This window comes from Fundulus heteroclitus, chromosome 20, assembly GCF_011125445.2.
Source record: "Fundulus heteroclitus isolate FHET01 chromosome 20, MU-UCD_Fhet_4.1, whole genome shotgun sequence".
NCBI lineage: Eukaryota > Metazoa > Chordata > Actinopteri > Cyprinodontiformes > Fundulidae > Fundulus > Fundulus heteroclitus.
The window spans coordinates 27,043,371-27,057,999 of record NC_046380.1 but is presented as its reverse complement, the minus strand read 5'-3'; the positions used below and the strand labels follow the sequence as shown (position 1 = coordinate 27,057,999).

At 36.4% G+C, this 14,629-nt stretch overlaps 1 protein-coding gene across 1 annotated transcript; it reads right to left on the bottom strand.

Moving 5' to 3' along the window:
* Positions 1–4,736: 4,736 nt before the first annotated feature.
* Positions 4,737–13,450, bottom strand: LOC118567238. Its single transcript, XM_036151892.1, has 7 exons — positions 13,331–13,450; positions 7,063–7,104; positions 6,023–6,133; positions 5,900–5,933; positions 5,736–5,797; positions 5,555–5,646; positions 4,737–5,471 (listed from the first exon to the last, which is right to left on the bottom strand). The coding sequence occupies exons 1-7, from the start codon at positions 13,362–13,364 to the stop codon at positions 5,211–5,213; spliced, it is 636 nt and encodes a 211-aa protein (XP_036007785.1). The 5' UTR covers positions 13,365–13,450; the 3' UTR covers positions 4,737–5,210.
* Positions 13,451–14,629: the final 1,179 nt, after the last annotated feature.

Below are 14,629 nucleotides of genomic sequence, written 5' to 3'. Positions count from 1 at the left end.
TGCAGCAAAGGTCCACGGCCTGGGACTCGAACCCGGGACCGAGGCTTCTGAACGTGGGTTGCATGCTCTACGCCTGCACCAGCGTCACTCCCATTTCTTTCTGTGATTTTTCTGTTTTGCACCTTGATAACTCTGGATGTCATGTTGTGCCAAAAATGTTATTTTAATAAATCCACCTTTTGCTACCAGTGCGTCTTTCATAAGATAAGATTGCAGCATTTGGATCCTACAATAACAATTCAAAGAGAGAAATAAAATAAAGATATTTGATTGATTTGTATCTATAATGTATTTGTGTTTTAAAAAAAAACATTCTGGCCTCTTAAAAATGACTCTTAATGCATCGATTAATTTATATTTCAAGTCACAATTTGTTGCAGATTTGAAACTGAGAATTTTGAAGTCCTGCTCCCTTCAGTGCTGATCTCAGACACACCGCAGGCTTTTCTTCGGCTCTTTAGCTTTAGTTTTCAAAAATTAAACAATTAGTTGGCAAGTTCTTAATGTGCAGAAGAAACAGTTGTTGGCACTTAATTAAGTTCCATTAATTTAAATTGATTTCTATGGAGCTAATTTAACATAATCTTTTCTAGGCACTTCAGTCCAAGTACATGCAGTTCAACTTGATCCACTGCATTTAAATTCAGTTTATAATGCCAACTGATGAAAATCTAATCTATTTAATGTTACTCAGCAGATTGCATCCAGACGTCGATTTTATCATCTTCTGTACAATAATGATAACAACTCCTACACAAATCAAAATGTAGCATCAAGATATTTGCTGCTTTGAATTTTATTTAAAAAAAATATTAAACAGGAGCTGTTATCGGGATAATTGAGTTTTGGTGTTTTGCAATCTAGGACAAAGCCACACCACCTCCAGTGACATTTTTAGTTAACTTTACAGACATCAACCTGATGTTTGTTTCTCAGAACCTGGAGGGAAACCAATAAAATGGAAATCCCTCTAAGTATAACCAGCTTGTCTTGTTTCTCCAAGCAAAGGCAGTAAATAACAATTAGCTGATCTGGTTCGACCTTGTCTTGTTTTTCCTGTTATTGCAATATGATTACAAAGGTTAAGCACCTTTTATTAAGTGACAGGGTCAACTAGATGTCTTATCTAATCAAGGACAGTTAGAATTTAAAGCTCTGTCCATGTAAACTCTATATTATCAAACCTGCAAAGTGATGTCCTGACCTTTGATCTTCTTTTTGAAAAATTCCTCCTCTGAGGAATTTGTGTTCGCAACAAACATAAGATCTTTTTTATTGCATAATCTTAATTGTCTTTTTAACAACGTTGGAACATTTACAACATACTGGGCCAGTCGGCTGTGAGGCTCTCCTCAGTCAGTTTCCCTGCTTTCAATCTGTAGCTCATGATTCAAAAGATTTTTTAAAGATAAACCATAAAAAAGTACATTTTGATAAAGTAAAGAATTTTATTATAATGCATCTGATGGTTGTCTTTAGACGTGTGATGGTAACTGTTAATCACATTTTCATTAAAACCAGTTTCTGAAGCTAGGTTTGGCTAGATCCCTTTTTATTTCAACCATTCAGAATCTGTTTTGTTTTTTTACCCTTTAGTTTGTGTTGTAAACTTTTATGTTCATCAAGATCTTCAGCTAAAGAGACTTTATTTTTACTTTGGTCTTTATTAGATTTTATCAGAGAGCTCTGTTACACTTGCCAGATTGCATCAATGTTTTTTTGGCATCTAACTTACAAAAACATAGACATTTGCAGCAACGCTTGAAGCCAGATATTTACATGCACCGTATAAAAAGAACCTAACTTTTATTTCTCACTGTTACACGTCAAATCATGCTAAACCTTTCTTTTTCAGAGCTGTTAGGTTTCCTGAAATCATGGATATTTGCTAAATACCAGAACCAGGAGAGAGATTCAATTCAATTATTTTTAGTTTAAATAGCACCATTTCACAACACATGTCATCTCAAGGGACTTTACAAAGTCAAATTCAATCAAATCATACAAATTGGTCAAAACATTTTCTATCTAAGGAAACCCTTGACAAGCAGCATTCACTCCTCCTGAAAGAGCATAGAGCCACAGTGGACAGTCATCTGCATTGTAGATGGCTTTTCAGCAATCCCTCATACTGAGCATGCATGAGGCAACAGTGGAGAGGAAAACTCCCCTTTAACAGAGAGGAAAACCTCCAGCAGAACCAGGCTCAGTGTGAAAGGTCATCTGCCTTGATCAACTGGGGGTTAGAGAAGACAGAGCTAGATAGTGCTGTAATACTTCAGACGTCAGACATTTACATACTATTCAGTAGAATTGCCTTTTAAGCTGTATGACTTAGGTCAAACATTTGTGTATTTGTTTGTCCATGAGCACATTGGCAAACTCTAATCTGACTTTTAATGTTAGTTTTTGTTCTGGCGCTGATATTTTCCCACAATATTCCATAAAACATGTGTTTGTTGCTTTCAAATTCATCCTCAGGTGCTCCTCCATTTAACTCAAATGTTCTCAATTAACCTATCAGACGCATACTAAGTCATGACAATATCACCTGGGCTTTCCAATTATCTGTGTATGCAAACTTCAGAATATGAAGAAAGTAAGAAAAAAAAGTTAACATGTTGTTTTTAGCCGCAACTAGACTGATCAACACGCAGCTCTCATGGCCAGAAGTCTGATTATTACACATATCATTATTCCACATAATATCATGAAAATAAACTGAAATGTATGCGATCTTTTTGTTGGTTTTCGGGGAGGTTTGCATTATGTGCTTATTTATGGTCTGAGTTCATAAATGCCTTGTGTTTGTCTTTTACAGTTCGTACTATAGAGACAAAACGCACATTTCTAATAGACATCTGCTGCATCCTAAAAATCTTTGCTGATCAAAAAAACATTAAAGCTAATAAGGGAACAATAATGACATTATTCCTCTCATGCGTGTGGCCCCACTCTGTCGGATACTACAATGAGAGCCTTAATAGCTGTGACACTTGCTTATCTCCCGCAGTGATTATTGTTTCTATAACTGTTAACGCTGCCGTGATAAGAGTGCTGTTGTGATAAATGTAACATACAATCAGCAATACTCTTAATCATAAGAAGTGTAAACAAGTTTTGTGCAACTGATCTTTCTTATCCAAGATATCCAGCCTTGGTCCTTAAAGGCTGACATGCTGCTTGTTTAAGATGTGTCCCACGCTTCAGTCCAGCTGAATCAGTAAATCATCAGCTTCTGCAGAGGCCTGGTAATGAACCATCATTTGATCCATTTTAACATTGGAGAGCCAGGGAAAGACCTAAAACATGCATGATGCTGTAACAACTGCTTTATATGTTGCTGTTGTTGTTGTTGTTGTTGTTTTCATTAAAATGTGTTTTAACTGTGTAAAATTATTTCAAACGTGGGTGCTTTCTCAGTCAAAGGTCAGGCGTTGTACTCGGGTTCCAACTTTTTGCTATCTCATATCACTCGGTGCACTTAATAAAGATTAGAAGATGGAGCAGAAATTTATTACACTACTGCTTGGAAGTCAGCACTTTTACGCTTCCACCAGACATCTGAGGGCAAGTGGGTGGTTGTTTAATGATCTGGTCCTTTAAAATATTTTACTAGCCAAAAAATTACTTCTCCTAGGTTCCTCCATTGAGAAATGAAATAATGTTTCCTCATTTAGTAGCAAACTTTAAATGATACAGCTCCAAATCTGGGGTGTTCTACCTTTTAACATGTCTGACCTGTTCTTTTTTGTTTGTTTTGTTTTTTTTAAACAATGAATGACTGTGTGATTTGTAGTGACCTCACCTGTCTGTTTATTTGAAAGGTGCCAAAAGATGAGAAACATTCTTGCAAAGATAGGAAACATCAATATTCAAATAATGATTAAGTCTGATTTTAATCAGTTAAGAAATCCAGAAAGGTTTAAGTTAATCCATAATTAGGCTCAAATCCATTCCTGTTTTTACAGGTAACGTATTAAACTTGAAATGTGAGCCTGTCTTTAACGCATTGGAGTGATAACAGGTTTGAAACGGTGTCAATGATGTCAAAAAAAGGTGAAAAAATGTAGGATCCCTTTATAATTGGCCAACTAAAGTGACAGACTTCGAACATTACCCTAAGTCCATCTGATTAGTTGATCAATTTCTTGCTACGATTCCTGCCCTGGAAGCAGTTCTTCCAAGGGGCTCCATGATGAGGTAAACTTTCCCAACCAAGTTATAAAGGACTGGTCAACCTTTAAACATCTGGTTATATTTAATGGCAGCAGCTGCCTGCATTCAGGATCTAGTTCTTTCAGTCATGATCCATATCTTCATGGGTGTTGGTCAGAGTATAGGAAAACGGGTAAATCTAAGCCTCCATTTCTGGCTCAGGTCTTCGTGCTCTATCTTCACAATAATAGACCGTTGGCGTTGCTGTAGACGAGACCCCAATCTCACCAACACTCAACAAGACACCAAAATAACCTAAATCCTAATTAGTTAGATACTTAGTTGGTCAGATTGTTTGTGTTTATTTTTGCCTCAAGTTATTAGTGAGGTTCGAGCCTACCTGGGGATTTTTATGAAAACGGAAGACTTGACAACATTTTCTCTGCTCTTATGCAACAAAACGTCAGTCACTTGTCTTTCTCAGTGAAAAACCTTTACTTCTGCTGCTAATTAATAAATATCCTTACTGCTGTCACTTGTTGCTGTTTGTCACATTCTCAAACAATCCAGACAAACGCTTCTGTTTTAAACATGACAATATTTTTACTGAACCAACAATTTACCAAAGGGGTACAAAGATTTAGTATTTACAGGGGTCTTTCACAAAGAAACTCTCATTAAAGTAGTAAACAAAAAGAACTGAATGGTTGCACTCAAAGGTTGTTATACACATTAATTGAAATTAGCACATTAATACTTGTACCAATTTAATAGATCCATTCAATTAGTTCTGTTTGTTTCAATTCAACCTGCTGGTTTCATTAGATCTTTTTATTATTCTGAATCTGCACCATAAAACTCATTCAAATGCATTATAATTGCACTGGTGTGTCCTGACACTAAATGTACTGAACAACACGCATAGATGTACTACATTGCTACAAACTGGTTGTCAGTGCAGTGCAATGGCCAACAGTGCCCTCCTGTGGTGGCAGGTCAAGCCTTTAAAAAGATCCTGCATCGTCCTCTGAGCATCGACAGATCTGTTGGCCTCAGAGATGGTTTGCGTAGCCTTCTTCACCGTCCCCGGTGTCGACCATTTTGGCGCGCTGAGTTTGCACGGAGGCATACAGTTCAGACATGGTGGAGACGGCATCATCTATGGTAACCTGCTCTTCTGTCTCTGCTTCTTCTGGTTCCTCTAGCACCTCTGAATGCACCATGTCTAAGGGCGGGATCTGTGGAGAGATGCGCCCAGACTGCGGCCTGGGAGCCTTCAGGGTCAGGTTGGCGTAGCATTCCTGATTTTTGGACTGGAAAGAGACAGAGAAGAAGGATCAGTTCAGTATTTGGTTGATAAATCGTCAGATTAGTTGAGAACCTGTAAAGGCTCTACCTTAGAGTCAGGATTGACCCTCTGTGGATTCCTTAAAGATGAAGAGCTCAGTGATGGGTGAAGAGGAGCAGCTTCTGTGTATACAGCAACACCTGTTGAAAACAACATCACGGTTGATGCAATTAACCGTAAAGATGTACCTGATAACACAGGACAACACACACACAGACAGAATACCTACTTGGGTCCATGTAGTTTAGATTTCCATAAATGGGATTGTCCTCCATCTGTCTTGAACTTCGACTTGAATTTCATACAAAAGATGAAAACTGGCCGTGAGTTTCTTCTTGTTTTATTGATCAAAGCTCTTGCTGCAATCTTTAATCTTCAAAGTGAGCTACATACCTTCGTTTTCTCCTGCACTTACACCTTCCTTTCCCTGTTGCAACATAAATAATCATACATTCATCGTTACGTAAAAAGAAGACGTTTTCCTGAGATGTATAAAATAGGAAATAACATGATTACTTGAGCAAATCTTTGACAAACAGCAAGCCAAGTTTAGCAAAAGTGAGATCGCCAGCGCTGAAGAGAGGACGTAGATGGTCACACAGTCATGTGACATGGCACACCTATTCTCTGTGGAAAAATAGAAGCACACTGTCAGGTACGTACATTTTGGCAAAATCTTTCAACTTAATCATGAAAAGTGAAAAGCACAAACACTGCCCAGCTAGCATAGTCAATATTTTCACATTTATCAAATTCCAATGACAAACGTGAATAAATGTAAACCAACAGAAGGCAATGCATAATTGTGGAGTGAAAGGAAATGGATGAATGATGTTTATACTTTTTTAATGTTCTGGATCAACTGTAGCTGTCTGATCTACATATTTTTTTGGCAGACCTGTGAAAACAGCAGTAATCAATTCTACTAAATATAAACACATGGATGAGTTTTTCCAGATCCCGATGAGACATTTGTCCTTTAATCCTGGAAATGTTCTTCAGGTGATAGAAGGCTGACTTTGTAATTGCGTTTAGATGCTTTTGGAGGTTCAGGTCCCAGTCCATCACTACACCCAGATTTCAGGGCTGATCAGTGGTTCCTAGCTAAAGCAGATGAAGCTGTGTATTAACTTAGACTGCCCTTCTAATTTTTTGGGATTTTCTCAGTAAATAAGTTAGCAAATTCACTGCAGGCCATGGTGGAGTGGAGTTCAAATACCACAATCACAGAAGGGTTTGTAAACCTGTCTTTACCTAGATGTTACCAGTTAACCTCAATATTTAGATTACAAGACATTACAAAATTTAGAAAATCTTGAATCAGTTTCCTTGTATTTTACAATTATGAACCTAATCTTGGTTAAAATTCCAGGAAACTGTTGAATTTTGTGATTGTAACGAGACAAAATGGGAAAAGTCAAACAGCCACGAATGACTAATGTTTCCTCTGACATATATTTAAAGGCTAAAGTAACAATAATTTGCTATTGTGGAGCAAAATGATCCATTGTGTCATCCCCTATATGAATCCTGAATAAATTGTTTGTTATATTTACCTGGACAGGAGGTTGTTGCTGTTGTTGGTACAGTAGAAGACCCTTTAAGACAGACAGGAAGAACATATTGTTCACAAAGAAAAAGTTAACCACAACTGCACCACCAATAACCCAAGTCTATTTTAGAAACACTGACATCCTATATCGAGGGATTATCTCATTTAAAGCAAAAGGAAGTAAAAACATCTAGACATATTTATAATTGTAGATAAAGCTTGCCAGTGCACAAGGCAAAGTCTTAAAAATATAAAACAGCCCAGCTATGAAAAATTATTTTGCACTGGGAAGCTGACTTTGACGGGATTGTAATGTTTCTCAGTCTAAAGTCATAGTTTTCCTTACATTTTAGAAATGCCTTTTAAAGCAGATTTACAGTCAAAGACGTAAATCCACCTAAGCATTTAGAAATGAGCCTAAGCACAGGACGCAGATGAGCAAATACTAGATGAAAAAAAAAACGACACCGTGATAAACTAACTTTTAAAGTCATGAACTCTGCATCCTGACAAAAAGATTTACATCACAGCTCTGCTCGGTCTTCGGTAGAAGAAGATGTGGTTTCACAGACTTTTGCAAGCCTGGATGTGCAAGAAACTTTTTTTCAGTTCTTGCAGGAATACAAATTCAGCAAAGCATGCTTAATTTCTTCCCTACCTCAAAACCATTCGAAAAGGTTCCTGTTATTTGCTGCTCTAACATTTAAGTCCATGCCTGTTTCGTTTTGCAGCTACATTACATTATATGACAACTATTCTAATTAGGGTGGAAATGAGAGATAGAAACTTTTCACCTAAATTAAGTCATAGTTTTACTTAAGCAAGGCAAGGTAAGGCAAATTTATTTGTATAGCACATTTCAGTAACAGAATAAAAGCAAGTTGGAATAAAATGTAGAAACAAAATAAAACATGGGAAAATAGAAACTAAAAGCAAACATTAAAAACAGTTGGACTACAAACTTAAACTAATGATGTTTCAGTAAAACAGTTGAACTAGAATAGTTGAAGGAAATCCTAAACAAATGTTTTTAATCTTGATTTAAAGGAACTCAGGCTTTCAGCACTTTTACAGTTTTCTGTAAGTTTGTTCCAGATAAGTGGAGCATAGGAACTAAATGCTGCTTCTCCGTGTTTGGTTCTGGTTCTGGTTCTAGGTATGCAGAGCAGGCTGGAGCCAGAAGACCTGGGTGGTCTCATTCAGTGATTTATAGACTAACAGAAGTATTTTAAAGTCTATTCTCTGAGATACAGGGAGCCAGTGTAAGGACTTTAGAACTGGGGTGATGTGCTCTACTTTATTAGTCTTAGTGAGGACGCGGGCAGCAGCGTTCTGGATCAGCTGCAGCTGTCTGATCCATTTTTTAGGCAGACCTGTGAAAACACCGTTGCAGTAATCAATTCTACTAAAGATAAACGCATGGATTAGTTTTTCCAGATCATTCTGAGACGTCAGTCCTTTAATCCTAGAAATGTTCTTCAGGTGATAGAAAGCCGACCTGAGTCCATCACTACACCCAGATTTCGGGCCTCATCAGTGGTTCCTATCTAAAGATTAGATTAGATTAGATTAGATTATATTAGATTAGATTAGATTAGATACAACTTTATTGTCATTAAACAGGTACAGGTACAAGGCAACGAAATGCAGTTTAGGTCTAACCAGAAGTGCAATAGCAGCAAGTGCAGGATAAACAATGGTTCCATAAGAAGCAGCTGAAGCTGTGCGCTAACTTTTGATCGCTCCTCCATCGGTCCAAGAAATATTACTTCAGTTTTGTTTTTATTCAATTTAAGAAAATTTTGGCACATCCATGCATTGATTTCTTCTAGGTATTTACTCAGTGCTTGAATGGGTTCATAGTCACCTGGTGACATGGTGATGTAGAGCTGTGTGTCGTCTGCATAGTTATGGTAGCTGATGTTGTTTTTTATGATCTGAGCCAGAGGGAGCATGTAGATAATGGGCACCCAGGATGGACCCTAATGGGAACCCTGCGTGTGATTTTTGTCGTCTGTAGAAGCCAATTTGTACAAAAGTCTAACAGAATGGAGTAATCGACAGTATCGAATGCTGCACTGAGGTCCAATAGTACCAGCACTGTGGTTCTTCCACAGTCTGCATTTAAATGGCTGTATTATTTTTAATACATCCATTGTTAAGGTGTTTAATTGTTGAAATACAGCTTTTTTAATAATCTTACTCATAAAGGGGAGGTTTGAGATGGGCCTGTAGTTCTGGAGTAGAAGTTTGTCTAAATTGTTCTTTTTCAGCAGAAGTTTGATAATTGCTGTTTTTAGGAACTGGGGAGAAACACCTGACAGGAGGGACGTGTTTATTACTTAACATTTTTGTTTTAAGTTAAATCTGTAAAGTCTCTCTTTATAGATGTCATAGTGAATGTGGAGTCTAGTCTTTCTCCACCTGCGTTCAGCTTTTCAACACTCCCTTTTTTCCCTTCTAACTGTTGGAGCATTTCTCCAAGGAGATTTTTTTCTTCACAGAAACAACCTTCACTTTAACTGGAGCAATGCAGTCAATGGTGTCTGAGACTCTAGAATGAACGTTATCTACTAGCTCATCTACTGAGTTGCAGCCCATGGTTGAAGTAGCAGAGTAAGCTTGGATAAAAGTTTCTGTGACATTGTCCTTAAAGATGCGTTTTCGTATGATGTCCCTTTGGCTAAATGAATCAGTGGAAATTATGCTTTCAAAGGTAACAGAGAAGTGATCCGATAGGGCAACGTCAGTTACATTGACTTTGGAAATGTTTAGACCTTTAATGATGATTAAGCCTAAACTATGTCCCTGTTTGTGTGTTGGCTGTTTAACATGTTGAGTTAAACCAAAGTTTCTCAGTGTGTCACACAGTTCTTTTGCACTTCTGTCTTCAGGGTTGCCAACATGAAAGTTAAAATCTCCCATAATAATTAAACAGTCATAATCAACACAAATCACAAAAAGGAGGTCACTAAGATCATTAAAAAAGTTAGGCACTAATTTTATTTTTATATATATATATATAAACAAGATTTATGAGAAACTCAAATCTTTTTTTTTAATTTATATCTGGATTGCAAAAGTATACAAGCCAGAAATAAATTATCAGAACCTCTAAGTGCTATAATTTCTTTACAATGCAAAAGATGACATTTTACAGAGTGAAGCCTTAATAAGATAGAAATTAAGTTTTAAATATTCACTGCTGGGTATGTCACCTCCTTCCAAAGTAAACCACAGACTGTGCACATTGGTAAAGGTCTCCTCTAGGCAACACTGTAGCACAGATTACACAGATTTAAGTATATCTGGAAAAAGTCTGTGCACAGAAAACAATAAACACATTGCTGATTATGTCACGCACCATAAACCGTACAACCTTATTAAAAGGGGAAAAAAGGTTTCCCTACAGGCCAAATCAAAACTGTTAAAAAAAAAAATTACAAACTGGGGTGCGTGTAGGGGAGCTCATGAATCTTTCAGAGTTAAGAGCTTTTAGCAGGAAGAATGGATGACTAAGAGTCCCTTGGCAGGATTAAAAAATATATTACAAACACTGATGCTTGCTTTAAGGTGCTTTGCATAAAGGCATCCTGACTGGGTGCAATAACTTTTTATTGAAAACCCTTTGAGAAGCATGTGTTTTAAAACATGTAAAAATAAAAAGTAAAAAAAATAAAAATATTAATGCTGTAAAGAATACAACACAACGCAACAAACATCTTATATTATATTAAGTATAATTTTCTTATAATTATATATATATATATATATATATATATATACACTAAAAAAAACTGTTCTCTCCAGCTTCAGGGTTCTTCTAAGGATGTTAGCTGTTCCTAAGACTGCACTTTTCTGGACTGAGATATCTCATATTTCTCCAGGTATCTGTTGGAATCACTTCTCCAGAGTGGGGGTAACTGCCCCGAGTGCTTCAATGACCACGGTCACTACTGTTGTCTTTTTTTTTTGTCTTTCCAGGCTCTTTCTAGTTCTTCCCTGAGCCCTTGGTAGTTTATATATATATATATATATATATATATATATATATATATATATATATATATATATATATATGCAGAGAGACAGCGAGAGACCACACTTAGGTGTATATTAAGTGTGGTCTGTGTAACTCTAATGATAAAATATATAGAGAAATGCTTCAGATGCTGAAGCATTACATATGTTATTATTCTAAATCTGATATATATATATATATATATATATATATATATATATATATATATATATATATATATATCAGTATTATTATTATTATACTGAAAAATAATCATTCTGCCCTATCTTTGCTACACAGTGTGGCAAAAATGTAAATTGAAAACGAATACTGATCATGTGTATCTTTCTGTATGTTATAAAGTATTTTTAGTTTTCAGAGTATGACGGGATCTATTTTATGACCATTGCGCTGATAAACTACAAGCAGTTTTACAGAAGAACAGAGTAGAATACAAAACAAAGTTTGGGAAATTCAGGTGCATCAGCAGCAAAGTGAAAGGGAAATGAATGCACGCAGACACACATAAAGGGAATAAATAATTCAACAAAAAAATTTGAATAAACTCTGTGCAACAACGGCAAATTTTACAACAAAGGAAAATAATAAATAGAATATATTCAGAGTAAAGGACCATGCGATTTAAAGATTAATTTGAGGCTGTAAATGTAAATAATCCTGACAATTTGCAACAGAGTCTCTAAAGTATAACGGTCTGCATAGTTTAGGGTTTGCAATCTTGGTAAACTAAGCTTGCTTTAATGCGATAACAGGGTTTCCATGACTTGGAACATTTCTAGTTTGTGTTTTAAGAGCTGCACCGTATTGTCGTATAATCGTGCCTCTTTGTAGACATGACCTTTCATGGAAAATGTCACCAGTGGGGGTGGGCACTCTGTGTATCTGAGTGCAGAGTGTTTAGGAAAATGTTTTGACCAACTGCGCTACCACAAATGGAGGAAACCAGAGAGACAGAGAGAGACAGAGACAGAGAATTGGTCAAGGTGCATGCGTAAAGTGGTGGAATAACAAACACAACATATGCATAAACCATAAAAAAATAAAAAACAATTAAATATTAAACAACCTACAAATGTCAACTCCAATGTTGTATTAAAAGTTAATGAGCGCAAACGTGTTTAAGGATGAGACTCATAATCACTGAGCGCTGAAACTTGTCTGATATGACGGGACAGTTAGACACAGAGTTAAGGAGCTCCTGCAGCAAAGGCACCTTCACCTCTGTGGAGCAGTCACAGCTAAAACCAAGTTCTCGTTAGACCCAGAGGTTCTCCTGAGGTTCTGGAGGCGCATCAACACAGCACCTCCAGAGCGCCTTTTGATTAAATAAAATAAAGCTTTTAAAATCAATCCTAAAAATAAACATGGTAGGTGGACACAAGTTAAAGTGCTTGGGTCATCTCTCTGTTTCCTCATCCTTTGTGTTGGGACAGCTCTGTCTAATTGTTCAGGTGAAATATTGTTCACTAATAATCTTATGGGAGGCCGTTGTTTAATTTGACCCAAACAACAGAATGTTGGAGAAAGAAAACTATAAAAGAGTGAAATCGCTGTGGGGTAACATAATCACTCACTTTCACATTTTCTTTTCAGTTTTCTTGGAAACAAATGCATGTTCCATTTTCTGACTAACTGTGTCACAATTCATGACGGTTACCCTTTTTTTTTAAACCGTTTATTAGCAACAACCCTCTGCTCTGTCACTAAATCACCAACGTATTTAATATAACTACAAAAATCCATAGAACAAACAGAACAATGTTAAAAATCTAAACAGTCAAATGTGCATTTATCATAACAAATTAGGATAAAGCTGTTTAAAAACAACTTTAATCTGATAATTGCATAAAATAAATACAGGGCTGGTGATTGAACATTTTGCTCAAAATTTGTTACAGTTTCCCGTTCAGACGGGTTAAGATTTTGGTAACACTGCAGAAATGTAAGACACTTATAAAGACAATGAAACTGGACCGCTACTAAAAACAACAGAGCTATTCATTCGGTTTTAAAATAAAATATTTGCACTTCGCTCAAAATGGTCAACGGTCCTAAACCTGCGACAGAATGCAATGAAATCTACAGTTCTCTGCCTGTAGCATTAGATTTCCTGAAAATAAAATTATGCCTCTTATTTCTGTGCATACTTTAAATATCCTTATGTTGGCATTTCAAAACTAATCTCCTGTTCACTCTTCTGCAACTAGTAGGAGTTTATTTAATGACTTACCTTGTACGTTTGTGTGATTGCTAGATGACGCCATGGCATAAAATGTTTTAAAATTAAACTTGCAACTCTTTAAACTGATTTTTATCCGAGCTGAAGAACTCTACAGAGTGCGATGCAGGTTTCTGCTTGCACACTCTGAGGGCACGCAGTTGGCTCGTCTATCTTTTATTTTCTTCTCAGAGGGCTGTCACAGGATGTGTGCTTTTGCAAAAAGCCACAAGCTGTTTTTAGACTCCAAGAGCATCAAAGGAACAACAGGCGACAGTCTCTGGGAGCATCTTCAGAAATACATGTTGCACATGGCAGCATGCTAAATGCTGCAAGATAACATTGTAAGGTAAAATATCAGTTTGCAGAAATCTGGCTATAAAGTTAAATCTGGTGCATTTTCTGATTTATAATGTTTTTTTTATTATTATTTACTTACATCAAAATCTAGTTTTCTTTGAACGATTGTTACAAAAAAATGACTCAGATGACATAAACATTTAAACTTTTATATCTTAAGTAAAGATAGAATTTGACAGAAAATTATTGGGTTTTAGTAACAAGCGGGCAGTGAGAATGTAGACAAGTATACTGTCCGATTTTAAAATGACTAATGTTATGTACCAAATGTTAGGCCGTCTGATTAAACAGTTGCACCCCTGTAGTTTCTAGGACAAAGATGTTTTTGTGGCATTAAGAACCTCAAATGTGGAAAGTCCCATTACTGGTTCAACACCTTTATCAGAGGTGCATCTTAGCCTTTCATTCGGAGCCGGACAGAAAGCTGCAGACAGTCATCGTTGGCATGAATGTTATATGAATTTGAGGCTTTAAATTCTACATATTAACTATTTTTTTAAGATTTAAAACATCAAACAGCAGCAACTGCTGTAATGATGATTCTTTGGGACACTTGTGGGAGACACCGGGCTTTGATTGACGAACTGTTTAATCCAGCTGGTTTGACCAAATAGGCACAGTTCAGCAAATTGTTCTAGTTTCAGCTTTTAGATACTAACTTTGCACATGTGGAATAATCTAGATCTATATCTAGGTGCGTTAATCAATATGTTCCTTTAGCTATACAGATGTTATAACCTGAGGCAGACAAAAGACAAATGGCTAAGAAGAAAATGCATGAAAAATTTTAATACAAAGGCCCCGAAAAGACATTTCCATAATAACAGCTGTGATTAATTTTGATCAATCAATCAATCAACCAATCAATCAATCAATCAATCAATCAATCAGACCTTATTCATAAAGCGCTTCACACACCAATGATGAAAGTACTGTACAGATCTACAAAAC